Below are 27970 nucleotides of genomic sequence, written 5' to 3'. Positions count from 1 at the left end.
CTTAATTCTGGCTTTTCTTTACTGGCCAGTGTTAGATGATGTCCAAACTTGGCCAGTGTTAGATTTTGTGTCATCTTGTCAAAGTGGTTGAGTCCCGTTTCTTCATTTGGCTGTGCCTTCCTGCTGCTCTGCCCCAGGTAGTGGTAGGTGGAAAGAACATGGTCTGTGGGATCCGTCCTCAGTTCAGATCCTGGGGCCTGTTGTTTTTTTTCTTGTCCTTGAACAAGTCACATGACTTTTCTGAATCCTTGTTTTTCCCACTGTGAAGTGGAAAAATCAATACCCAATGGAGAAGTGATGAGGTGAATGTTTAAGGAGGAATGGGGCAGAAATCCTAGTATTTAGGAGATAGTTAAAAAATAGCCATTTTCCATTCTTTCAAAAATTTTTCTCATTTTTTGGGCTGTTTTCAGAAAGTTGACTTAACCTGATTTTTGCCTAACTTATAGCTGGCACTGATAGCAACCCTGTTCCTGGATGAGTGCAAGAACACGGGGAAACAATTTGGAGATTTCTGGGGTCTGTGTATGAGCCTTGTCTTTTCTCTTTCCTTGGGAAGCAGGTTTTGGGGTGGTGGTTTGGAACTGAACCAGCAGCTACTTCATGGCTCCCACATCTCTCCACAGATCCTGCTTCACAGAAGATGCACTATTATCGATACTCTAATGCTGAGGTCAGCTGCTGGTACAAGTACCTCCTCTTCAGTTACAACATCGTCTTCTGGGTGAGTGGATGAGAGCGGCCACACTCCCTTGCTTAGTCCTTTATTTAGTAAATTATAATTTTTCACATACTTTTGACTTGCCAGGCCCTCTGAAGCTCTGGATGGATTGGTAGGCAGGGTTGGTTAGCCCTGCTTTAGCAACAAGTAAATTATAATATGGACCCTTAAGTGCTGTGATGGGGAAGGCCAGGGTGATTGAAAACTAGCCTAATTCAATGGTCTCAGTGGTCTGGTAATTGAATACCAGACTACTCCAGCTTTGGGGGTTCAGGAAAACTTGGGGCTGTAGTCCAGATATGTGTTTGTCTCCCCACGTCCCTGCCTCATTCCTGCCCCAGGAATGCCCCAAAGAGACATCAGAGCAGAGTAGTTTGTATGCATCTGCTGGTGGGCCAGGCCCTCTTCTAGACTCCGGGAGTTAAGACTGGGCAAGTGCAACTGAAGCCCTGCCCTGTGATGCTGGGTTTAACCAAAAGTGGTATTAGCTTACTGAGCAATGGAGCACAGAGGGAAAAGCTCCCTTAATGAGGGTGGTCAGAAAACAACATTATGATGAGGTGACTTATGGGCTGAGACCTGAATATGAGTGAAGAGCCAGCCTCATGGAGACTGGGGAGGATAGCTCCAGGCCGGGAGAATAGCATTTGCAAAGGGTCTGAGGCAGGAATGAGCTTGGCATAAGCAAGGCACAAAAAGAAGGCCATATGGCTGGAGCTGAGTACAGAGGAGAGAAGACACAGGTGATGAGAGAGGCAGGAAGGAGCCAGGTCATGTGGGACCATGCAGTTCTCAGTAAGTAGTTGGAATTACTTCCTGCCTTTTTTTAGTAACTCCTGGTAGGTTATTAGTTGGATGGTGTGATCTGATTTTGGGATGGTTCTGCAGAGAGGGGATGGATGGTAGTAGCCATGTTCTGAGGTGGAATGTTGGGGCAGAAGGGTGTGGAATGCCAGTCACATAGAGATGTCACTTTCATGTGTAAGTGGCCATTCTGGAGCCTTAACCACCATCACAGGAAGGGTGCACTGGATGAGATCATGGAAGGAGAGCATGTTGACGGAGAAGAGGAGAAGTCTGGATATTGAGCCCTAGGATGCTAGAGGTAGGGTTGAGATGGAAAGTCCACTCCAAAGTTGGCTGTGAGTGAGTGGCCTGAGGTGAAAGGAAGCCCTGGGGATTCTGTGTTGTGGAAGACTTGAGAGGAAGCCTTTCAAGTAGAAAGGAGCAATCAGCTGTACCACAGGGGAAGTAGGAAGAGGACAGAAAATTGTCATTGGCTTTGACGGGGCAGGGGTTGTTGGTGACCTTGACCAGCACTGCTGTTTGCTCTGGGGGGACTGAAACCCAGCTGGAGTTGGCTGAGGAGCCGGTGGGATGTGAGGAAGTGGAGAGTGGTGGTTCTTTCAAGGGCTCTTGCCTAAAAGAGGAGCAGAACAGTTGGGCAGTGGCTGGTCCAGGGGTTCAGAGAGATGCACTGTGTGTGTTGCCAGTGGGATTGGTCCAGGGAGGGGCAGACCTTGATTTTTCTGTGCAGGAGGGTGGGGGGACATGATCATGCACATAGGAATGGCTGTGATGCCACATTTCGTCCCCATTGTGGGTTTTGGCATTTCCTATTTGGACTGGAACTTTTTTCCTTTAAATTTTTTTTTTAATTATAGTTGACATTCAATATCACATTAGTGTCAGGTGTACAACATGGTGAGTCAACATTTATATACCTTATGAAGTAATCATCACAATACATCTAATAACCATCTGACTTTCACACTTGGTTATACAGCATCATCTCTTGGTGATTGTCTCCAGGTTTTGGGGTTTTCTGTCCTGGAGAAGTAGGGTAGGATACAGTGGCTTGGCTGTGCACCTCAGGTCTTTTCCTTTGCTCAGACAACATTTCACCAACTTCATCATTGCTCCTGAAGTAGGGCAGTGCCAGACTTTTCACGTGGTTCCTGTGAGCCTGCCCTTTCTAATGGGAGGACTGGCTGTATCCTCGAGACTTGTGGCTTCCCAGACCTGCATTGCTCCCTGTCTTGAGGCAGTCCTTTGGCCCCACTTGGAGTCCCCACCCCCCAGCTAATTGTATAGTGGAGAGCCATCTGGCCTAGGTGGGCAGTCTCACACTTTGGCCAGTTGTACACCCAGCTGTCATTATCACTGCCAGCTGTGCTTGTTTGGCCTTGTGCCTTGACCTCTGATTCTCATTCTGATTTTTGTAGCTAGAGGAAACCTACTGCTGCTGTGGCTGAGGGTTCTGATATCTCTGTGTCTTCAGAGGATTTTCAGAACAGATTTCTTGCTCTTGAGCTTTTTTCCCTTGCCTGATAGTGTCTTTGCAGCACCAAATTCAAATAGTGGACTCCACGAATCCAGAATCATAGCTGTCTGTTTGGTGATTGAAGGGCGCTGCAGCTTTATTGGAGTTTTGCAGAATTGTCATTGTGTGCATTGGGAGAGTTAATCATTTCTCAGTTAGTGTGCACTGGGGTGGAACAGGAAGGGACACAAAGGAACAGTCAGGAAAATGAGACCTGAGAGAGCTTGCTGGGGAAATTCATAGGGTGAGGCCAGGTGCCTGGCTGCGAGAGGCTACCTGGCCCTTCCCTGCTAAGTTCTTGGCGGTGATTTGTTGTCTTCATCTGCACAGGAGCTGGGAATGTAGAGAATTGGGGTGTAGAGCTCTCAGGGACATACACAGTGCAGCAGAAGGCTTTTGGGGGCCAGTCCTGATTCGCACCTGAACTAGTGACCTTGATAAACCTTAGTAGTTTCATTGTGAAATACAGTTCTCACCTGCCTGCTACCTGCCTCAAAAGGTTGCTGAAAATGTCTAAAATGATATGCTAAGCCCTTACCTTCTTAGAGAAGTTCCTTTTTTTAAAAAAGAGAATAATATAATGAATGGTCATGTTCCTATCACCTGGCTTCAGAAATTACCATCTTATCTAGTCTTGTGTAATTCTTACCCCACCCCCACCACCTGGATATTTTGAAGCAAAGTATAGTTAGACTACTGTGCACAGAGTTTTTATAATATTTATTTTATTTTGATGAATTAACAATGACTAGTGGAGCAGGAGGACTGCGTGGGTTCAGCAGGCAGGTTTGGGTATGTAGAAGGCAACCTGTGGTTTCTTTGACCAATTCTGGGTGCCCAAGCAAGCCCAGGTTTTATTTAGCAGTTTGTCTCATTCAGAATTATTCTCACAGCAACATTCTTTATAACAAACACCTGTAAATCTCTAACAGCTTTCTTAAGCTTCTCTCCCTTCAGTTTAGGGGCAGAGATTTTTTTCCAAGAGGCCGGTCATGATAACACTCACATAGGGTGAGAAATGTGGGTGCCACCAATGTCAGTCTCTGTTCTGAACTGTGTTTTACCAAGCGAGCGAGCATGGAGCTGGGCTTCATGGTGCTCTTATCTCAGGGATGTCAGGCAGGACACAGTGCTCCCAGCCAACATAGCATTTTGAAGGCCCTAGCATTTTTTAAAAATTATTATAATCATTCTTTGGTTATTGTAGGCCTGTTTCTAGGGCAAAATCTCACTTTGACTTAGGGAAATGCAAATCAAAACCACAGAGAGATACCACTTTACACCCATGAGGATGGCTATTATGAAAAGAACAGAACATAACAGATGTTGGCAAGGATGTGGAGAAATTGGAACCCATGTGCACTGTTTGTGAGACTGTAAAATGGTGCAGCTGCTATGGAAAATAGTGTGGTGGCTTCTCAAAAAGTTAAAAAGTTGAATTTCCGTATGATCCTGCAGTTCTACTTCTGGGCAGTATACCCAGAATAATTGAAAGCACGATCTTAAAAAGAGATATTTGTGCATCCATGTTCATAACAGCATTATTCACAATAGCCAAGGGGTAGAAATAACCCAGTGTCTACTGATGGGTGAATGGATAACAAATGTGGTGTACACATGCAGTGGAATATTATTCAGCCTTAAAAAGGGAGGCAGTCCTGTCACATGCTACAACGTGGATGAACCTTGAGGACATTATGCTAAGTGAAATAAGCAGGACACAAAAGGACAAACACTGTATGATTCCACTTATATGATTGTACCCAGAGGGGTCAAATTCATAGAAACAGAAAGTAGAAGAGTGTTTGCTAGGGGTTGGGGTTGGACAAATGGGAAGTTACTGTTTAATGGGTAGAGGGTCGTTTTTGCAAGATAAAAAGCTCTGTGGATAGTGGTGATGGTGGCACAATGCTGTGAGTACACTGAGTACCACTAAGCTGTACACTTAAAAATGGCTAATTTGATATTATGTATACTTACCACAATTAAAAACTGAAAAACAGATCTCACTTGGCCTTGCAGAGGAAGGGAAGCTGGGAGAGGTGAGCGTCGGAGGAACAGTGTCAGCCCTTTGTCTTCATTCTCTGTCATTCCACCCGGCTCCACAAAGAAACTGGGCTTCCTGGTTTTCCTGAGTCCTGTAGAGAGGTGACTCAGATGAGCTCTGCAGTTCCAGGATTGCTTCCCACCACAGACACTGAGTTTGATCTGTAAAGTTTCCGAGAAAACCCTTGCCTGAATCTATTTCAGAGGAGGATTGATGAAGGGATGGACTGAGGCTCCTTGCAAGCACAGACAACACCCCTGTTACCTGTTACAGAGGAGAGAGCCCCCTGCCACTGTCTTCCTCAGCGACTTGGGCAGGTCTGAGCCACAGCTTCCCTGCTTACAGAATGCAGGAATTAGGTTCTGAGCCTACTGTGCAGCCTGTTTCTGAGTGAGAGGCGAGCCATGGCCAGGCCCCTCCCTTCCTCCCTTCCTCCCTTCCTCCCTTCCTAGTGACAGATGCCTCCATGAGTACAGTGTACATGTAATTTATGGTACAAATTGAGAAACTTAAGGTTATTTATTAAGAGAGGTTATTATGAATTTTGCCAGAACAACTGGTGTCCCTGAGGACTGTCCTAGGCAAACCAGGACATGTGGTCACCCGACCCAAGAGAGGCAAAGCAAGTCTGATGGGGAAGGACTTAAAAAATCATCTCCCTTCCCCTGCCCTTGTTCACAGCATCTTTGTGGGTGGAGAGTCTTACTCTCTTCCTCTGGTCTTTATTGTGCTCCTTCTCTGCTGGGGAGGAGAGTCAGTACCTCCTGTGATCGGCTGATAGACAATTGCCCATGTGTGAGCTGGACTCTGTCCAGGTAATATTAGACCTCAGGGCCTGATCCCAGGTCTGAGTGCAGATGCTTTCTCCTCTTCCATCCCTGGGTAATTGATGCAGTCAAAAAGGAAAGGGCTAGTGTTTTTTCATGAAGTGTCTTTTCATTTTCACTGTTGAGAAGTAGTGGTACCATTTTCTCTTCAAGTTTTATTTTAAAAACGTTTGCAATTACATGGAAATTCTGCACAAGGCATCCCAACTTGACTACATTCTTTCCACCATGCTCCGTTTGTCTGTGACGGTGCCCTTGGCCTTTGCAGCCCCGAGGTCTGCGCTTTCGTGTCCACATCACCTGGTGTGGGACGTTTCAGGTTGCTACAGAGGTTTCCTGGTTGTTTTTGGAAATTCCCATATTGGGCATTTAGGTTTTCTTTTTCCTTTTTGATAGATTCTTCCCTGTGGGAAAAGGAGGGAGATTATTTGCTGAGATCAATTCCCAGGAGGGAGATTGATGGGTCAGGAGGCGTGTACATTGTTTTGACTGGCCTGGCATGTTTATTTAGCCCAAATTGCTTCTCCAGAAGGGCTGTCCCAATTCTTAAGAAACAGATCACCTCATTACAAATGGGTATGTGTGTAATTTTCCACGTTTTTGCTTCCCAAGGCAGAGGTCAAGGATTGCTTAATCAGAGACTCCACTACGACTGGGAGTTGCCTGTGAAGCTGACCCTGCAGGGCCTCAGTTCCTGATCATCCCCACTCAGGCAAGCACAAGGAGAAGACCCCCAGTAGGGATTTCTGAGGAAGGGCCATTCCTGGGCACTGCTGCTACACCCTGGCACTTGTGATCGTTATTTACTCACAGGATAGTGCCAAGTCTATCTGACTGGTGTGTGTGTGCATAACTGTGCATCCTTTGCCGCTGCATAGCCAGCATGGCCCAGGTTGCTGGAGTAGTTTATCTTCTGTGTGGGAGTGTCTCATTCTCATCTTGTTTGTGCCTTTCTTTTCCCCTCCAAAATGCTTTTTAAAAATATCACCACTACTGAGGTGTAAATGAGACAGAATAACATTTAGCCACTTCCAGCGTGTAGTTCAGGGAGCTGACAACTGTGTACCTATGTGACCACCATCACCACAGCAGAGACAGAAAACATCTCCACCACCTCAGAAATGTCTCTGTGCCCCTCCTCAGTCATTCACCTCATCCCTTCCATGGGCAGGCAGCTGCTGACCTGCCTCCTGTCGCCATAAATTAGGTGTGACTTGTGAATCTGACTTTTAGGTGATTTCTTTTTCTTTTTATTTTTTAACTTTGTTAATTTCTTTTTAAAAATTTAAAAATTATTTTTTATTGATTTTATTGATTTACTTTTATTATTTCCTTATTTTTATTATCTCCTATTCACTTTGGGATTATTTTGCTGGTTTTCTAGCATCTAAGGTAGAAAATTAGATTGTTGATTTAAAATTTTTTACCTAGTGTAAATATTTCATATTATATGTTTTCTGCACCCCATACATTTTTTTAATCCCCACACAAGGATATGTTTATTGATTTAGGGGGGAAGAGAGAGAGAGAAAGAGAAATATCAGTGTGAGAGAGGAACACCTATGGTTGCCTCTTGTACATGTTCTGACCAGGGATCGAACCCACAACCTAGGTATGTGCCCTGATGGGGGATTAATGATGTTCCAACCAACTGAGTCACCCTGGCCAGGGTTACATCCCATATATTTTGATATGCTTTAATTTCATTTGGTTAAAATATCATCTTGTATATGCATAATCTATGTAATGTGTCCTTTCTTCTTCCCTCTGGCTCACTTCAAGAGTTTCTCTTTATTCTATTTCTGATAGTTTCATTTGGATCTTTTCTATATTTTCTGTTTCTCTCCTGATTATGTTAATTTTTCCTTTAACTTACTGAGCCTATTTACAATATCTGTTTTAGAATCTTTGCTAATTCCATTTTCTTTGTCATTTCTGTCTTTTTCTAGTGATTAATTTTTTTCTTACTATAGGTCATAGTTTGCCCCCTTTCTGCCTAACTGGTAACCTCAACTAGATGCTATTCTACCAAAGTATTCTTACTGTCTTGTTCAGCTTAGGCTGACATAACAAAGTACCACAGGGTGGTTGACTTCACAGAAACTTATTTTCTCACATTTCTGGAGGCTGGAAGTCCGAGGGCAGGGTACTGGCATGGTCAGGTTCTTGTGCATGCTCTTTTTCTGGCTGGCAGATGGCTGTCTTCTTTCTGTGTCCTCCCATGCAGAGAGAGAGTGCTCTGGTTTCTCTTCTCCTTAGGACACTAATCATGGAGGCCCCACCCTCGTGACTCCTGTAACCCTGATCATCTCCCCAAAGCCCCACCTCAAAATGCCATCACAGTGGGGGTCAGGGCTTCAACATATGGAATTGAAGGGCGGAGAGGACCCACAAACATTCAGTTCAGGCCATAACACTTCCTTGATAGTATTATGTCATTTGAGTCTGACATCTTTTGTTAAATATTGTGTGTGAGATTCATTCTTGCTGTGGTACGTAGTTATAGACGATTCATTCTCGTTGTCGTGTGACGTTCTGCTGTGGAAATGTATCCTTTGGGTAATTTACAGTGTTAGGATCTTAAGACCTGTTGAAGTAATGTAAAAACCTACCAGGATTGTAGATCTGAATTATAGAGAAATTCCTGGGGCTCATGTGGCCAAACTGAAGGAAATCCTGTCTTTCGTCTCTAGATCCAGATGGTTTCAGTGTGATAGCAGAGTGCAGAACTTGGCTTGCAGGACAGGCCTGGCCCCCTGCCTGTTTTTGCACATACAACGTTAGGGGAACGCAGCCCTGCCTGTTCGTTTATGTGTCATCTGTGGCTGCTCCCCTGCTGTAACAGCGGAGTTGAGTAGTTGAAACAATACTCAAAGCTGAACGAATTTGCCATCTGCCTTATAGAAATGCGGACCCCTGACTTACTCATTTGGTTTTCTGCCCACTGTTAGTCACTGAAATGTGCCAGTGATGGCAGAGACTGGGGTGGGGATGAGGCTGGGTTGGGGGTTCCTTCTCTCAGTTGCTTGGGTTGCTGCTTATAAACTGCCTTGGATAACTCTGTCCTCCTTCCTTCCTTTCAAAGGCTTTGATGCAGTTAGATTCCTGGGTGGGGCTTGATGGCAGGGGGCCCTCTGTTATCAGGGAACACAGAGACATCTGTAGAAGCTGCCCTAGAACACCCTGGGTAGTCCTCACCCCTCCTTGCTGGGGCCCCTGGCATGGGTTCACTGGCTGTGCTGAGAAGGGCACACGTGTTTCTTATTCTCAGAACCACCCTTCCGGCAGGAGGAAAAGCTGCTGTGTGATAGCTGTGTGACCCTGTGCAAGGCACCATCCTGTTCTGGGCTCTGTTTCCCTCTGTAATGAGGAAGTGGGGCTCCAGTGTCCCTTCCGGCTCCCAGACCTTCCAGATTCCCACTGAGAAGTGGCTTGGTTTAGACTCTTTTAATGTGGAACCAGTTTGAAAGGAACATTCCCTGTTCTGTATAGGGTTCAGAGTGGCCACAATCTTGAGGGGCAAGGCCTTCTAACCCTGACAATCCCTGGTCCTTGTCCTCAGTCCACTGGGTTCTCAGGACCAAGTTGGGATTAGGGTCTGTGCTCTCTGGCATCCTTTCTGGCCAGTACTTGAATCGTTGGCTTTTAAAAAAAGATTTTATTTATTTATTTTTAGGGAGGGAGAAAGAGAGGGAGAGAAACATTAATGTGTAGTTGCCTTTTGTGCATCCCCCACTGGGGACCTGGCCCACAGCCTAGGCATGTGACCCAGACTGGGAATCGAACCAACGACCCCCTGGTTCGCAGGCTGGCACTCACTCCACTGAGCCACACTAGCCAGGGCTGAATTGTTGGCTTTTTAAGTGGGCACAAACATCTCTGGTGTTCTCTGAACTCCCTAGGCCTGGAGTCAGGATTCTGGAGAATGCCAAGAGCATGGAGTTTCCACCTGGCATGATGTATGATGGCAAAGTTGAGACAGCAGGAAGTGCATAGATCTTTGTAGATCACCAAACTCTGCTTGATTTGGCAGATCGCTGACTAACTGAGGTCCAGGAGAGGGATGGCTGGCTCAAGGCAGCAGGGTGAGTTAGGAACAGAGGTACGACTCTGTGCTGGCTTCTTCTACTCTTGCCCTGTTTTCTTTCTGTCATTCTTTCCTGTCTCACTTGAAAAGCCTCTAGAAGGCTCTGTTTCCTTAAACTCCAATTTACTCTTGTCTCTGGAGACCCAATAAAACAAGATGCCTCTGGAAGGAAGGACCTTGTCTTAGGACAAAAATTAGCACTGAGAGTTTTCTGTGTGTGGGCAGCGCGTACAGTGTTTTCAGTTCAGCAAATGCTGATGGCGTCTTGAAGGCCCCTCCATGCTTCTCCTCTGCCTCCTTCACGGGAGGGAAAGGCCTGCTCAGAATGGCTCTGTGCCCCAGGGTAAGTACGTGACATCTGATACCTCTTTCAATCCTACAACTCTTCTGTGACCCAGGGTGGGTCACCCCATTTTGTAGAGGAAAACAGGCTTAGAGAAGTACCCAGAATCGCATGAGGTCCAGTGTCTGTGAGGTTGCACGGTGGAGATCGGAGCCAGGACCACTGACCTGTGCTGTTTGTTTGCTCAGCGCTGCCCTGGCCGGCCATGAGTTTCAAAGGCTTACTCTTTCTTGGTTTTCCACCTGGTTTTCTCTGAGACTCCCAAAGGAGGCCCAGGGGAAGAAGCTTTGTGAGCGTTAGCCTGTGTCAGCCAGCTAGGGGAGTTTGCAAGAACCAGATGCCAGCAGGGCAGAGCCTGAAGTGTTGCGTTACTGCTGCTGCTGCTGCTGCTGCTGCTTTGCCTCAAGCAGTTGAGTAAAGACCTTTGGGCCCACATGGATTGCCCAAGTATTTGACATTTTGCAAGGGACCTAGGCCACTAAATTGTAGGTGACAAGAGGCCGCTTTTGACATGCTTGGTTTTGGAACCCTCCTCCAGTCCACCAGGGCCTGGCTAGATGTCTACACTTCTGTCGTGACTTGACCCTCCTTAGGTGAAATACCATAGGCTTGTTCCCATGGTGAGTGGATTTTGTGTGGCTTTTATGTCAGGGTCAGGGCTGGACCAGCCCAGAGTGTGCCAGAAGACCTCTCACCTTCTTTCATAGGGTCCTTTGATTAAGGTGGAAAGGTCAGTATTGAATCTTCACAGTGGCAACCCCTTCTCCCTCAAAAGAGATTCTACTCCTTTGGCCATTTGCCCTGGTTGGGACACAGTGATCTTCACCACCTGATGGACAGTGGGGGCCCTTGGTTTTGTACAGCTAAGAAGACCCTTCTGTGAAGCTCCCATACCTATGGGCCCCTGTGACTGGCTCCTCTTCCTGGCCTGGGTGGCTGCCCTGTGGATGGTGAGATAATGGATGTTAGGAGGGTTAGAGATGCTCAGGTTTGATCTTAACTCATGGCCACTAGCTAGCCATGTGACTTTGGGAAAATAACCAAATCTGAATTTTCCTATCTGAAAAATAGTGGTAAATGTACCAGTGTTCTGGGCATGAAAGGGCTTCTTTGGGTGCATGAAGTGTTTAACACAGTACCTGGCAAGCAGGGAAGGTGGTGCTGCTCCCCATGGTGATCGCTGCAGTATACATGCCTGATGGTCCAAGGCTGGCCTCCCTTTGAGCTCGGTGGGAATCGGACCTCATTCTGTGGGAAGGAGTTTAATCAGGTGATAGAAGAGAGACAGGGAAGGTTACTCTGAAGCTGGAAGGCACCCAGCTGAGCTGTCACTCCCAAATGGTTGGCAGCTTTTGAGGACAGCCCTACGAACCATGTGTTTGAGAGTTTCCCTGGGAGCTCGGTGAAGCTGGCGAGGATCCTGGCTCATTTACAGGGTTGTCGTATGAGCTCCCAGACAGGTCACTTCCCTTTCTGGTTCTTCTTCAGTCAGCTTGTCTCTAAAACAAGTATGGTCGCCAAAGTTTCTTCCCTGGGCTGGTATTCATTAAACCCATGATTTGACATGTGACCCCCTAGTTCCTGTCTTTTCTGGTGTGCGTTAACTTTAGTTCTTTAAAACAGAATGGAAAACAACACCAGCCCCTCTTCTGTAAGAGCAGTCCTTGTGAGAGAAGGAGAACTGTGCTTGCTTAGTGATGGGGAGCTGGTCTCTCAAGTGGACTGAGATTCAGTGAGGGACTTCTGTGGCGCAGGCTTTTCTCGCCATCCTATGCGGTGCCAGGTGGTGGGTGGGCTGTCAGGGAATGCAGTTAGAGTGAGCTAGAGCACTTGTTGGGGACACTGGGTGGGGGATAGGGGTGGACAGCCTCAAGGCCCTGTTTTGCCCTGGTTCTAATGTCCTTGTGTAGGACTTGGCCTTGGACCTGAGCTAGCCTGGGCTTCTGCCTGGCCTTCTCTTGCTTTGAAGGCATTTGGATTGAGTAAGACCTTGGAATGTGCCTGGGAGGGGAGCAGGAAGGATCACAAGCAAGGACTGCTCTGGTCTGGGAGCTCTGGTGATTCACTCATGCCTACTGTATACCTACAAGGGCCAAGTCCTCCTTCAAGTTCTTGGGATACAGTCCTGGACAAAACAGAAAGTATCTCTGGCCTCAGAGGGCTTACATGGGAGACACACAATAGACAGCTCATGTGGTCTTGGATGAGTGTGATAAGGCAAATCAAGTAGGGAAGGCTGTCAGGGGTGATGGGTGGGGAGTGGTCCTCCTAGGACACTAAAGGGAAGCATCTCTGAAGAACATAGGAATGAAGCGAGGGAGGAAACCAGGAGGGATATGGAGGAAGAACATGCTAGGCTGAGGAAATAGTGTCAGGTCTCTAAGACAGGATGAATTTGGTGGGTGTAAGAGCTAATAGCAATGCCAGAGTGGCCTGGGAGTGGGGTTAAGGTGGGGAGATGGGTAGTGAATGGAAAGGAGTGGGATGTTTGTGGAATGGGGAAGAGCAGGACGTAGCCTGATGTCTCTGACTGGGTGGGAGCAGATGTTGGAGGTGTGGGCCCAGGCTGGCCGTGGGCCCTTGTGGGCTATGGCAAGGACTTGGAATTTTATTCTGAGTGTAAAAGGAAGTCATTGGAGGGTTTGGAGGAGCAGAGTTATGTATTCTATGTTTTTAAAGAATCATTCTAGTTGCTTGGGGACCTGTGAGGAGACCATGAGGAGGCATCTGAGGGGGTGGAGTGTAGATTGGTGGGAACAGAGAGCTAGGAAGAAAACTGTCCACATACACTACGTGTTTTGGAGGTAGAACCAACAGCGGGTCCTGGCAGTGTGAATTTGGAGGCGTCAAGGATGAGGTTTGGGTTTTTTTCTCTTAAATGAGTGAGTAGATGGGTAGTGGTGCCATAATTTAATAAGGTATGAGTTGGAGGGAGCTGGTTGGGGATCCCTCCAAATGGAGACCAAGGCTCCATTTGGGGGCGTGTTAAGAATTGAAATGCCCTTACATCTCTCAGGTGGACAAGTCAAGTAGATGTTAGAGAATTTGGCTTGGGAGCAGCTGTGGCTGGAGATTTGGCTTTGTGAGTCAGCAGCATATAGTGTAGATAGAATTGAAAGCCATGTAAATTGCAAGATCATCCAGGGAGCTCAGGGTAGTGTGGGGGTTCAGGATTGAGAAGTGAGGTTCGCCAGCATTTAGAGAACTCTGAAGAGGAGGACAAGCCAACAGAAGGGATTGAGAAGGAGGGTGGAAGACGACCGTGAATGTGTACTTTGTGGCCCCAAAACTGAGTGGTCTGTGGAGAAGGGAATAATCTTCTATGTCTGCTGAGATGAGATAAATTGAGAAAGAAGACGACCTCCAGCTTTGGCAAGAGAAAGTAAGTCATCAGGGACTTGGAGAATGGTGGGGAGAGAGGCCTACAGGATTCAGCGGACACTGACGGGTCACCTTCAGGCTCACCAGCAGGCAGTCAGTGTGGTATGATGGGAAGGACCATGTGGGCTTGGTGCTGGCTCCAGTGCTTGACACCATGCCTGACCTTAGGATGTAGTCGGTCAGCATTTGTTGGATGAATGAGTGAATGAATGAATTAAACAGAGACTTAAGATCTGGGGCCTTCTCCACACTGCTTGGCATTTTGATCTTGGCCCTTTTGGACTGTGTTCCCCTTGAGGGATCGGATCCAGGCAGGGCTTCTTCACTTGGGGTCCATGGGCTGTGTGGGAACCAGCAATAAAAAGTCTGTGAACCCTTTGAAATTCCCTGTAAAATACTGGGCATGTACACATTTTCTGAAATTGGTCTGTGTTGCCAAAGACATTAAAGGACTCCCAGGGCTTTCTTTAAGGGGTCTTTCCTTCCCACTCTAGCCACCTGCGGCTAGCAGTGAATCAAGTGCAGGAATGTCCTGAAGCTTGAGAATGCACTTAGGAAAGTTGAGAGCCATGGAGACACCTAGTTCTATTATTTAGCATGAGGTACTGATAAATGGTAGCTAAATGCCAGCATGGTATAAAGTAGTTAACCAGAAAAACAGGAGGCTGCATAAGGTGTTTTGTTTTACATGGAAAAATCCTCTCTGTTCAGGTGTCTGTGGTGTACTGGGGAGTGAGGGAGGGTGGTGCATGTGAAGCAGCCTAGTCCCAGTGGGTTGCTGCAGGTAGGAAGTCAGGGTTGGGGACTGCTGCTTTTCTGGGGTGAGCATTAATAACTAATGAACCAGCATATCCTGAGCATATCCAACAAATGGCCGTAGTAGCAAATGTCTGTGCTCCAGACTAGGGGCCTGAGGCGGGTGGCAGAGGTGGTGCTGGGCTCTGTTCTCTTGACAGCAGTGCCTTGTTCTATGCAGAGCCTCAGCTGCCCAGGGAGCCTGGGAAGGCACCTGGGGCAGCTGTCGTGAGGGGTGATGTCTTCTTATACACCAGACAGTGCATTGAAAGGAGTGGGGTGTTTGCAGAATGGGGAAGAAACAGGGCATAGCCTGCTGTCTCTGACTGTGTGGGCTATCCAGGACAGTGCCTTCTGAGGTTCTTTGCCTCTGCATGGAGCTGTGGGGGTTGAAGGGGTTTGTCCACATGTTCAGGGAAGGTAGGTATGGGTTATCCAAAGAAACTTGCTGTCCCTTTCATCTGTAGGGGCCAGGGGGCCACCTTGCCCCTGATCCACCCACTGTGGACGTGAACCAATGACATTCCCCTACTACCAGTGTGGATCCTACTCTAAGAAGCACATTCATGATGCTGGTTTCCAACCTAATTGTCTCTGTATCATCCCCCCCACCCCCCAACAGTTGGCTGGAGTTGCCTTCCTTGGAGCTGGACTGTGGGCATGGAGCGAAAAGGTAGGTGTAGCTATCACTGGGACCCTGAGCATCAGACAGCCGGAACCAGGTTGGTTCAGCTTTAATTGTCCCTCCTCCCTCCTCTCTCACAAGCATTTCTTGTGCAAGGTAATGATTTGTAGTCATTAATCTTCACAGAGCCAGCTCTTGGAAACTTACTAAACTTGCCGTGAACACTTCTTTCCCATGCTGGGGTCACTGCTGGCGATCAGGGCTGGGCTGGCTGGGTTTTTGAGCTCTGTGAATGTGGAGAGCCGTTTTCTGTTCCTGAAAGCTCTAAGTTGCCCTGGGGTTTGTCTGCAGCCAAGTCCAGGGCAGGCCTGGGGCCACCTTCCTTGGACCAAGTAGGTCCCTGTATTTATTCCCGAAGCTCCTGTCCTTGCCCACAGAAAGAACCCCTAAACCAGGGAGCAGGCTCTGTATATGCCCCTGTGGGACAGGTGTAGGCCTCTATGCATCTCCTTGCTCAGCCCGTGAAGGACAGGTGAGGAGGAGAGCCCAGGCTCTTACTATTGGAAAGACAAAGGGCAGTTGGAGCTCTGGGGAGGATACTAGACTGGATGTGTGCAGTGTGGAGCTGTGGTGCCACCTTTTGCTTTGTGGGTAGGTGGGTGCTGGGGAGGTGGTTAGGGCTGAACAGGGCCCTCACTATGGGGATGGAGGGAGGGGGAGGGGAGAGAAGGAACAAAGGCCAGCAGACTAGGCAGGAACCACTAGGAACTAAAGCTTCCTCTTGAGCCTTAGGCCCAGGCCTCTCTTCAGTGGGGCCTCCCTTTGCCTCTGGAAGAAGGCACTAGGAGTGCTTAGATCTCAGCTTTCTTGCCGTGGCCTGGGAAATGGATAAGGCCTGCCTTTGGGTTTGGGCACCTTTAAGGTGGCCTGTGAACCCCTAAAAGGCTGGAGCTGAGGTGCAGTGTCTCTGTCCTAGTGACCTGGAAGCAGGTATAAGTCACTACTCATAGTGCCACCATGTGGCCATCTCCAGAACAACAGCAGCTCAACCTGTAGCTGCCTGGTCCAGGCTTGGTTACCTGGTCTGGCTGTTTTTTCCTCCCTTCTCTGAATCCCAGAGAGTTGCTCTGTCCGTTTTGGTTGCCACTAGCTACATGTGACTCTATTTAAGTTAATTGAAATGAAATACAAATTAAAATTCATTTCTTCAGTTCCACTAGCCACACTTCAGTTACTCAATAGTGCATATGACCAGTGGTTATCATTTTGGACAGTCCAGATATAGAATGCCACCATAGTCACAGAAAGTTTTATGGATAGTGCTGCCTTTGTGTGCCCTTGGTGAGTGTATTTTGCACAGGGTGCCTTGAGCAAAGGCCACAGGGCCCCTCGGGGCTACCTTCTACTCAAGGCCTGGCATAGGCACCCTACAGGCTACAAACAAAGCACTTGGGGGCCAGATTTGTCTGGGAGGAACTCACAGCCTAGGTGGAGACTAGGAATGCTGCATGTGAGGCCTTGGGAGCCAAGGTGGGCAAGGATCTGCTGGGCAGAGGCCTATAAGGGGGCTTGAGCCTTGCAAGGCAGGTCCCTGTCCTCTGTTTAGGTCTATATACAGCCTAGTCCTCCCAGGGCATCCTTGACCCCTTTCAAGGCTGATCTTGCCCTGCTGTCTCTGATTCTTGCAGGGGGTGCTCTCCGACCTCACCAAAGTGACCCGACTGCATGGAATCGACCCTGTGGTGCTGGTGCTGATAGTGGGCGTGGTGATGTTCACACTGGGGTTTGCTGGCTGTGTGGGGGCCCTGCGGGAGAACATCTGCCTGCTCAAGTTTGTGAGTGGCCCCAGGGATAGGGAAGGGGACAGGTAGGGAGTGGGCTGTGCTGGGCAGGCTTATACTTTATGTGGTTGGGCTGGGAGCAGCTCTTGTAAGCCTCCTTGAGCCCCAGTAGTGGGGGGTGGGGAGACAGCCCTTTGAACCCTGCTGCCCCAGCAGATGGTAAGATTTCAGGAAATGGTCAGCTGAGCTAGCTCCTCATTGCCAGAGAAAGAGAAGTTGGCCCCTCTAGTTTTCAGTTCTCAGGGAGAGGAGTCAACTGCTCACAGGCCAACTCCCTTCTCCCTCTCTTGCCTTTTATCTCCCCTCCCAAGTTCTAAAGGATTTGTTTGTTTGCTGCTCACCTTTGCCCTTCCTGGCTAAGATCAGAAGATATTGTTGGTAACATTAGGAAATCATTTCCTTGCTGCAGGGTATGTTGGAAGTGCCGTGCAGAATCCTTAACTTGCTGGCAGAACTGGGACTCACCCAGAGTTGAGTTTTATATTTAGATACACATTCATTTTGAAATGCATTCAGTTAAAATTAAATAGCACCTGAGAGGAAAAACACATCATTATGTTTTGCAACATATTATTTGTTGAATTTAATAGATCAAGCTTCCTCTTTCCTGAGCTTAACTTAAAAAGCAAAACGTGTGTTTCTTCCCCTAGTTATTTTTTCTTGAAAGTGTTTTGTTTTGTATCTTACTTCTATATGAATGGAGATTCCATTTCGGAATGCCGTGTGTGTGTGCGTACATACATATATACATACCTACCCTGTCTTAGGCTGCTGTCTGGCCAGTGAAAATGGCAGTGGGAAGTCGACCTCGATGGAAGAGAGGGATGTAGGTCCTTGTAGAATGCCACCACTGCTGTGGGCAAGGGCAGGTGTGCTTCTGAGACTGCTTTGTGCAGTTGACCGTCACATGCCCCCACAGTGAGTGGGCACCAATAACACTGCCGACTCCAGAGTTGTGCAGAGCCCTGCCAGGAGGTTCACGTGTCCTGTGTGAGCTATGCAGCCTCAGCAGCTATGTGCCTGAGTGAGCCTCAGTTTCCTTCCTAGGAAGTGTTTGGCACATTGGCTTAGAACTTTCTCATACTTTTACTCATGAAACAATGCAGTGTGTGGGTAGGAATGAGTCCCTCCATTTTACAGATGAGATGGAATTGCCCAGAATTGTCCAGCTAATGACGTGGGACTCAGGAAGAGAGGGTATGGGTCTGGCTGGAAGCCTGGAGGTGTGACCCTACTCTCATCCTCATCCCCAGTTCTGTGGCACCATCGTGCTTATCTTCTTCCTGGAGCTGGCGGTGGCTGTGCTGGCCTTCTTATTCCAGGACTGGGTGAGGGACCGGTTCCGGGAGTTCTTTGAGAGCAACATCAGAGCCTACCGTGATGACATTGACCTGCAGAACCTTATCGACTCCCTTCAGAAAGCCGTAAGTACCGCCTGTGGTGGCACCCTGCTACTGTGCATGCTTTCCTGGTTTGAGTCTGTGTGTGCTGCTTGGGAGCCAGGCTAGCGGGAACATGGCACATGGAAGGCCTAGAGGGGCCACCTCCGCATCAGCTCAGTCACCTTTGCCTCCTCATGACTACCCAGGGTCCAGGGTTGCTCTTCGTGTGCCCTCCCCACACGTGGATTGGGCAGGCAAGTCCATCTGTCCCCGTGGCTACCCTTCCTCAGGAGCCCAGTCTTCTCCTCACTTTTTGGGGCCCAGACTTCTCTAGCCCTGGCCACTCGGGTGGCCACAGTCCCCTGGGCACTGTGGGTACTGAGGGACAGTGCTTCTCCACCCAAGGCATGTGACTCACTGTCTGAGGCTATTCCTGTCCCCTTCCTCCCCAGGACCTTTTCCCCTTCCTGTTTAAGAGGGCAGAACTGCCTGGAGGAAACTGCCTCAGATAGAGAGGAATGTAGCCTCTGTGGAACATGTCCCTGGGGGTTTGTCTAAGCAGTCCCAGGCCTGGCCTCTTCTCCAGCTGGCCTCTGTGCCCCCTGCATGTGGCTGCACCTGAAGGCTTGGACTGCAGCTGGCCCTCCCCCTGGGAGGAACCCACTCCCCCCACGCCAGCCTGTGCAGGGCTCTTGTTTGGTCTGTGTTCTACCAGAAAACCTCGCTTCCTCAGGAACTTTTACATGGGACACTCGAGTTTTGAGAGTAAATTAGAGAGCATTAAAAATAACTATGATCTGCTCTTACTAACCAAGACTTGTTTACCCTCATTTCATATATCATGAGATATAGCAGAACCCCATTTATGAGACCAGAGATCCCTCCTGTTTTGTTAACTGTGCCCTGTGTTAGTTTGTAAAGGTCACCAAGTCCCAGGCATTTTCTAATGTCCCTCACTGTGCCTTTTCTGTTCAATGTTGCCGTTCTCACTTCATTTTCATGTCATCTTGGGCTCGCTGGTGTAGAGCGAGCCTGGTGGCTCCTCCCCCATTGGCCTGAAAGACACTGTAGTTTTCTCTAACACCTTCCTTTCCTTTCAAAAACAGAATTCCCCAGAGGTCTTCAGTAAATTATGGAACGTTCTAATGAGGCGAGGGTGGGGAAAATGGGATTTTACCTTAGCAGTACAAAAACCCAGAAATCCTGGTTGTGTGTTTGTTATGATTATAGCCATAACCATGTAAGGACAAGTGCAAAAATGAAATATGCTCTTGGGTTGGGGCACCTTTAACGTCACAGTGCTGCTTTTGGTGTGTTTGGTTTTACACCATTTTAGACAAATGGGGGTTCTCTTTGCAGCTACACCACATAATGGGGGAGGGTGGTGGGGGCAGAGCTTTGACTGTGTCCCATTCACCACAGTTGGGAGTAGACATCCAGTTGCTGGGGTTTTTTGTTCTTGTTTTTTAGAGTTTATTTATTTATTTTTAGAGAGAGGGGAAGGGAGGGAGAAAGAGAGAAAGAAACATCCATGTGTGGTTGCCTCTCACGTGGCCTCTACTGGGGACCTGGACTGCAACCCAGGCATGTGCCCTGACTGGGAATCAAACTGGCGACCTTTTGGTTCACAGCCCATGCTCAATCCACTGAACCATACCTGTCAGGGCTCAGCTGCTATTTCTGTAAATAAGCAAAAAAGATAGGTGGGACCAGCTCGGAAATTTCTTGGGGAGGAAAACACTGCCCACCAGATGTTCTCTTAGGGATAGTGGAGGACCACATCAGTGGTGCAGAGGGGCCCCAAGGGGACAGTGAGATGCCTGCTGTGGGCTGGGGGTGGAGAGGAAGGGATCGCTTCAGGTTGAGGAAGGACTGGAGCTGAGTGGCTCTGCCCTGTGCCAAGGGCACCTTGGAGCCAGCCCTGCGTGTTGGACCCAGGAGGCATCATGGCCGCAGTTTCCTTTGTAAAGGGCTATCTGGCACGTCGCTCAGCATCTCTGTGCATGTGGGGAGGTCAGTGGAGTGGGCCTTGAGTTCTCTGTGTGGTAGAGAGAGGCACACTGAACCCTGTGCCCCTAAGACTGACCCCCGTGCTGGGCGGCCACAGCCTTGGCTCAGGAACCCTGATGACTCTGGGCTCTGTGATTGTAGAACCAGTGCTGCGGAGCATACGGCCCTGAAGACTGGGACCTCAATGTCTACTTCAACTGCAGTGGTGCCAGCTACAGCCGAGAGAAGTGTGGGGTGCCCTTCTCCTGCTGCGTGCCAGACCCTGCGGTGAGTCGGCCTGCGCCTGGTAGGAAGTACCTGGCCGCCCCAGAGCAGAGCAGTTCCTGACTCTGAGTGCTCTGGACGCTTCTCTTCTGCAGATGGAATGAGTGCCCTGCGCACCGTCCATGCACTGCCCAGGGCTCTTCCGGCTCTGAAATCCTCCACAGATAGATTCTAGGAACTTAACTGCATGGCCCACCTTGGCTCTCCTGCTCTGGGTGAAGCGGGAGAAAACCTGCATATCCCTCCCTGGAGGGCTTTCAGTGTATCCAGCCCTGCTCTCCCCTTTTCATTCTCCTTTCTCTAGAGAAAATGCTCAGTTTTTAGAAGCCCTCAGGGGCAGTGGGGGCCTGGGATTGGTAGAGAATTCCATTCTTTCTTCTTCATCTGTTTTCATTCCCAGCCCACAGCCTAGGTCCTTAGGTTTCAGAAACCTGTGAAAGAGCACTGAATGTCTGCCTGAACTGAGTCTGGGTAGGACTGAGCCCTTTAGAGAACTTGGTGCAGTTATTACGCAGGCCTGGTGCTGAGTCACGGGGCTCTGACCAGCCAGGGCCTTGTCTCTGTTGTACGGGTGAGTCCCCAGCTCAGGAGAGGCTCAGGTGTGCTGCACTTGCACAGCTGGTGTCTGAGGTCTGCACTGTGGCTGGGAATACTGAGTCAGTGTCACTTCCCTCCCAGTATAGGGATTGACCAGCGATGACCCGGGGGCAAAGCTGGACTGCTGCCTGTTTCTGTGTGATCTTCAAGCCAAGAATGGTTTTAGACACTTATAAATGGTTGAAAGTAAAGGATAACATTTTTTGACATGTGAAAATTATGTGAAATTCAAATTTCAGTGCCCATAATGCAAATTGTATTGAAATACACCCATGCCCATTCGTTTTATGTTGGCACTGGCTGCTGCCAGCTGCTCCACAGACGAGTCAGAAATACCATCTAGCGTTTTGCTGAGAAAGTTTGCCCACCCATCCTAGCCTGAAAGGTTAATCGGCACCATAATTGAAGGACATGAGCTATAATGGAATTTGGACAGGTGTTTACTGGCATTTGGTTGTGACTTTTTCTGAGCCTTCTACCACCAGCTTCTTAAGGGAACAAAAATGACTAATTTTTTCTGCTTTTCTTACAGCAAAAAGTTGTGAACACGCAGTGTGGATATGATGTCAGGACTCAGGTGAGAGCCCCAGTGCACATAACTCTGTGATCTTCTGGCTTGCTCCCTGTGGCCTAGCTTCCCGATTTAGCACGAGTGCAAATTGGAGTGGGAGAACTGGTGGAGATGAAGCGCAGAGGTGCCACCTGTGCTGGGAGCGAGGTGACCAGTGGCACGCCCTCTGCCTGAGCTGGCGGCAGGACTCAGGGGAGCGGTGATGGGTGTGGTCTCCAGCCCCGTGAGTTATAGTTGCAGATCCTTGCAGTTGCTACATTAGTGGAAAGAGGTCAGATGATAGTTTTGGGGTACAAAGACTACATTTTTAAGAGATTGCTTGGTGTCTACTGTTTAGTGGTCCAGGATGAAGCTGCAGGAGCTTATGATTTGGTCCTGCTGCCATATGGAGGCAGCGGTGACAGTAGGGAGGAAGACGGGTCTCAGGGCAGGACTGGGTCAGTCTTTAGGGCTTTCTTCAGGCCACAGGGAGTGTGAAGTGAGTCTCCACCCCTTCCTTGCGCTGGTGGCCTTTGGTGATATGAACAACTGTTCTGATGGGAAGGGATCTGTAGACACTCCTGTTGGCCATGTGTGCCTCTGGTTTTGGAAACCTCAAGTCCTTCTTCATTGGCCTCCATTCCGCAGAGGTGGGCCTATCTCAACAGCAGCTTGTCCAGTTATGAATTTGATTGCCACCTGTGTTGGATGCTAGGGTTACCATAACAAAGGTTCCACAGATTATGTACCTTAAACAGCAGAAATTTATTTTCTCAGTATCTTGGAGGTTAGAAGTCCTCCTTGGAGGACTCCAAGAATTCCACCAAGAAACCTCCAATGTTTCTTCTGAGGCTCTTCTTACCAAGACACAGTCATATTAGATTAGGACCCACCCCAGTGACTTCAGTTTAATCTGTTCACCTCTTTGAATACCTTGTCTCCAAATACAGTCTCATTCTGAGGTGTTGGGAGTCAGGAGTTTAACATGTGAGTTTTAGGGGAACATAATTCAGCCGCTAACACCCCTAAAGTGAATTAATGTTCCAATGGTGCTGCCACAGTGGAGGCAGAGGGAGCAGGACTGCTGTGTATAAGGTGGGTGAGGGTGGGTTGTGTATGGTCGGGTGAGATCCCCATGTGTTTACCCAGCCTCTGCTAGCGGCTGGGACCAGCACACTCAGAATCAGGGACAACCTTGGCTTCATTATGGAGTCCAGGGTTCGTGACTGCCCCTGTTGGCTCTGGTCTCTGGAGCCAAGCTTACTTGGACTGAGGGACACACTCAGAGAAGCCACCGTCCCTTCCTCTTCCAGCTAATTCCTCTGACTCAGAAGACACTGAACCCTCTTCTCCCAGTTTCTCTCTCTAAAGACACAGCTTCCTTCTCCAGGCATTCAGCGCCCCTCCCCTTTCTTCAGATGTGGGCTGTAGAGGTGTTGTTACACAAGTTGATCTTTAAATCTGTGGCAGCCCAAGCAGAAATGGGTTAAAGTCATAGGCTTGGTTAGGTAGGTTACTGATGCAGACTGCCCAGGGTAGGGGCAGAGACCGAGACAAAAGTCCAGGTTCCTCCTAGAGAGTTCTGTCTGTCCTTGGCACCTGCCCCCATGCTCCCTGACGGAGCCTGCTGCGGGGTGGGGATGTCTGCAGGCTGTGGGCTCAGGCTACTGTGGTGTTTTCCTGCAGCTGAAGAGCAAGTGGGACGAGTTCATCTTCACGAAAGGCTGCATCCAGGCGCTGGAGGGCTGGCTCCCGCGGAATATTTACATCGTGGCCGGCATCTTCATTGCCATCTCACTGCTGCAGGTCTGTCCCCATGCCCCTGTGGCTTCCTTTCCCCTTGTGGGCTGCACCTGTTCATTTGACTCAGATTTCACATGTGGGAAGGCAGCAGCGGCCAAGCGGGCAGTGAGTCTTGGGGTGTGTAGGCTGGCAAGTGTCCATTAGGAGAGGACCTGGCAGGAGAAAGTCAAGAACTCAGTGAGTCAGAGAAGCCCGGAGTTTTTCCAGCATGCCCAGGGCTCGTGGGGAGAAGCTGGCAGCCCCCAGAAGCATCTGGGACCACTGTTGCTGCTGCTGCTGCTGCTGCTGCATGGCAAATGCACCATTTAGAAAATGTTTGGCTCTGACTTTGCCTTGAACAGGGTGACTGGGGTGGACCTGGGGCCACCAGCCAGCCACGTACTCCTTCCTCCTTCACTCAACAAATGTGTTGAGTGATTGCAAAGGAAGGCTAAGAGATCCAAGTGTCTAGAAAAGTAAAGAAAAAAATTTGTTTGCAAAGTAGGCAAAGGAATAAGACCTCAGAAGGGCTGACTCATCAAATAACAAACCACAAAAATTTCAAGTGGGGGAAAAAGCAAAATTCCTAAGGGGACCAAGTTCATATTAGTCTGTTCCTGGTAGAAAAAATTAGTCCTCCTACATGATAATCTGGTTGCTGAGGTCAGGATGTAGCCTCAGGTACCAGCACAGTTGGAAGCAGGCATAGCCTTGGTTTTATTATGGAGTCCAGGTTCACAGGAAACATTCAGGATTTATTATTTTGGGAATCAGAAGCAGTCAGAGTGACCCTGTTTAGTTTAACCCTGGGCATGAGGTGTGTCTTGGCCTGTGATGTGTGACATGCCTAGTGGTGTTGGAGGCTGGTGTGTGTCTGTTTGCTTCTGTGGTGTGCACTCTTTGCTCCTTCAGAGATCTAGGGATAGGCAAGATGGGCCCCAAGACTCACTTTTTATGGTGGGCTGGTCCTGTGTTGCCACATGCTTGGTGGTTACTTTTACAGCGTCCTCAGTCTCTGTACAGTGGGAGTGGGTTGCAGGGCACCCCACATGGCCTTTCTGAGCCTGCCCCTTCCTTTGTGTTTCAACACTGATGGCCACTGTTTCTGCTGCCTGGTTTCAGATATTTGGCATCTTCCTGGCAAAGACTCTGATCTCAGACATCGAGGCAGTGAAGGCTGGCCATCACTTCTAAAGAGCCGAGGTGAGCGAGCAGAGCTGAGCCACACCGTGGAGGCCAGAGCCCTCCACTGTTGTCAACTCTACATCCAGAGGGAGAGAAGCGGATGCTCCTTCGCCAGAGCCAGCACCCTGTCTTCAGCATCAGAGTGATGTGACCTCTTTGATCTTGCTTGCTGGTGCTGAAGACCGAGAGGCCTCTTCTTAATTGAAGGAACTTGTGACCAAGATCCCTGCTGGGGTCTATGCAGAGACAGAATGTCTTTAGGTGGGACTGGTAACTGAGAGACAGCTGGCGCCTGTGGCTGCAGGGAGGGTTTGACTCAGTCCCCCTGGGCCCAAGTGTGTCCGCAGGGTGCCCTGGCCTCCTCCCCACTCTTGACATCGGGGTTGGCCCTGGGGGCAGCCATGTCTTTTGTGAATAGGACATGGGTAAGGGACCAGCAGGCATGGACAAGACTTCTCCCAGCAGCCTAGAGGTGCTGCCTGTAATTGAGGAGGGGGGTGGAGCAAGTGGACCTCGGAGGCTGAAGGGTGCTCTGCAGTGTCTGCCCGAGTCCAGTGTTTGCAGGATCCTCAGCCACGTCCAAGTGAAGTGAGCCTGAGCCAGTGCATGGACTGGGGTGCAGGGTACCTGGCTGCTGCCCTCCGGCTGAGAACTGCCCCCAGTCTCCATAGCATTATGCCTTGAAGGCACAAGAGGGACCGTGGGCATGGTTCTTCTCTGAGAGTGGTTTCTCCTTTTCTTATTGTGTGTAAATAGTTTATTTATAGGGGTAAGAATGTTTTCACGCCATCTCTTCATTTCCTCTGGCATTCTCCTCCAGGTAGCCTTACCTTGTATCTGGGACTGAAGTCATCCCTTTTAGTTCCTTGGAGTGTATCCAGGACCAACCCCATCAACATCTCCTTTCCATCCCTAACAAGCCAGGTCCACATATGTACACCCCCTTTGTGCACCCCCAGTGCACACTGCACACACTGCCCTCTCCAGCTTGGCCTCACTGTCTTCTGGTCTTGGTGCTACTGAAACTGTCACCTGGAACTTGAATAGTGACTCCTCCTCCACTGCAAGGCTGAGGAGCCCGGCCAGAGACAGCCAGCCTGAACCCTCTGGCCAGTGCTCCTCGCAAGGCCACATGCTAAGGGCCGGCTGGCCAGCCTGGCATTGCCTGTCCCTAGAGAGAGAAGCTCTGTGGCCAGTCCCTTGTGCCAAGCCACAGATCTGGGACTGCAGCTGTGGAGAAGCTCAGGACGTCTTTTTGCTAACTTTTAGATGATTCCCTCCTTCCCGACTGGGATATCTGTGGTCACCATGTCCACCCTTCTTCCTGTCAGGGCTATTCTGGGCTTGCTCTTAGAAATGAAGTCTGTCTTGTGTACTGAGCCCCCCAGGGATAGCTGAGCATCTGTGCATCTTGGGCTGGGCTACTTTCTAATGCTTTTCTGGATCTTGTACATGTCCTGTCCTCACTGTTCAGGGATGAGTGCTACCTTTAATGATGTGCTGACGTGTACATGCTAGTGTGGTGTATACTGGTGAGTGTTTGTTGATAATATTGTATTTTTTCCTTTTTTTTTTTTTTTTTTACAATTTTTTCTGTAGACTAGGTGAAGAATGTTTGTGTTTTTAGGACATGTGATGCTTTTCTTTGACTGCCAAACTCTTTTATGGAATATATCTTTATAATAATGCTGTTGTTTTGGTGGTTTTTGTTTTGGCTTCACATCACGATGGCATTAAGCATCTCAATGGTACACTAGGAACCAGTGGGATAGGGTATGGTGAGACATGATGGGAGGTTGGCGGGTAAAGGCCGTCCATAGTTGGCACATCTGAGACACATTTTATCCAGTGATTTGTTGTAGATTCTGTGAGCCACTTTCAGTCGTGCTTTGTGTGGAGGTTACAACTGGTGAGAGCTGGCTTGTGGCCTAGCACTGTCCTGCTAGAAGCACAGGCAGAACTTTGACTCCATAGGCCTAGAGGAAATGTTATTTTAGGTCATCTCTGTCCAGCCCCAGGCAGTATGATCCAGGCAATGTAACTTGGGGATACTGAGTTGGAACTGGACCTGTTGGCATATCTGTGGTGGGGGTTAGTGCCCCCATCACCAGGTACCTCTGACCCAGCCCACCCAGGAGGAAGTTGATGGTCCCAGATCCTCCCTGCCAGTGTATGGGTGCCAACAGCTCCTGGACGGCTCCGCTTCCCTTTATCCAGGTAGATCTGGTGGGTGGACCCCTTGCAAGTCTTTTCACAGGTCACAGCCTAGTTCACAGGGAACGTCTAGAGTTGGTTTTGTTTTCCAATTAGTTTATACAACTTTTGGGCCATTTTTAGCCATTGCATATGACTCTGAGTAGTTGGATGAGAGTAGAAAAGAAACCGAGGGTTAGTGGTACACACATGGGGGTCTCCAACAAACATGGGCTCTGTCTGCACTCCCCCTAGCCTTCCCTGAATTCTACCCACCCCTGTCCCCTCAGACTGGGATGGAGGCCAAGGTAGGATCTCCACATTTCCCCTTTGCTGTTCACCCTGTTACTAAACTCAGCGTCTCACTGACCTTTTTAGCGCCTGACACTCTAGGTCATCCCCTCCTTAGAATCTTCCACTTCTGTGACCCAGGCTTGTCAGCTCCCCAGCCTTGCCAGCTCCCCAGCCTGCTCCCACCCATCCTTGTCAACACCTGCCATTGCCTGGCTCACCAGTCTTCGGGGTTCCCGCTGTTCAAAGGGCAGGGCTGGGTACTGGCAGGAAAACCCTCTGCGCAGGTGCAAGAGAAATCTGTGCGTAGTTTCCTTACATGAATAACAATAAAGATCAATGGATAAAGAAACTTTCTGGAACACAGAAAGAGCTCAGAGTCCCTAATGGTAAATAAATTTGTTCAGTCACCAGAACAGCTCCAAGGAAGCCATTTTTGTGCCCCAAACCTGAGACTGGGAGAAAGGTAAGTTCCTGCCAAGGATTTGGAAGCCTTGCCCCAGATCCTGTACCTGCAAATAAAATGGGAGGTTTGGTGTCTGCCAGCCGTGAATTCTGAAGCTCTCATTAGCTCTTGCTGAGCAGAACCACAGCAAGGGCAAGCCTGAGAAGATTTCTTGAAGATTGTCCTGTTAATTGGGCCCTGGCAGGTGACAGGCATTTAAAGAAAGCCAGAGTGCTCATCCCTGCCTCTATACCTAGATTTGGGAGCTGGGTTTTGTTTTG

The 27970-nt window shown here is 49.0% G+C and overlaps 1 protein-coding gene across 1 annotated transcript in view; it reads left to right on the top strand.

Moving 5' to 3' along the window:
* The window catches only part of TSPAN14 (tetraspanin 14), a 50924-nt gene extending 24477 nt beyond the window's left edge, over nucleotides 1-26447 (top strand). The window contains exons 2-9 of the mRNA XM_028512515.2: nucleotides 627-724; nucleotides 15147-15197; nucleotides 16838-16984; nucleotides 18244-18414; nucleotides 20524-20649; nucleotides 21776-21820; nucleotides 23480-23599; nucleotides 24698-26447. Coding sequence (XP_028368316.1) covers nucleotides 644-724; nucleotides 15147-15197; nucleotides 16838-16984; nucleotides 18244-18414; nucleotides 20524-20649; nucleotides 21776-21820; nucleotides 23480-23599; nucleotides 24698-24769 — 813 coding nt within the window. The 5' untranslated portion in view covers nucleotides 627-643 and the 3' untranslated portion in view covers nucleotides 24770-26447. The remainder of the gene's footprint in view (nucleotides 1-626; nucleotides 725-15146; nucleotides 15198-16837; nucleotides 16985-18243; nucleotides 18415-20523; nucleotides 20650-21775; nucleotides 21821-23479; nucleotides 23600-24697) is intronic.
* The last annotated feature ends 1523 nt before the right edge of the window (nucleotides 26448-27970 follow it).

The sequence above is a fragment of the Phyllostomus discolor genome, chromosome 5, assembly GCF_004126475.2.
Source record: "Phyllostomus discolor isolate MPI-MPIP mPhyDis1 chromosome 5, mPhyDis1.pri.v3, whole genome shotgun sequence".
In the NCBI taxonomy this organism is placed as follows: Eukaryota; Metazoa; Chordata; class Mammalia; order Chiroptera; family Phyllostomidae; genus Phyllostomus; species Phyllostomus discolor.
Note: the sequence above shows the minus strand (reverse complement) of the source record. Positions and strands in the feature narration are given on the sequence as shown.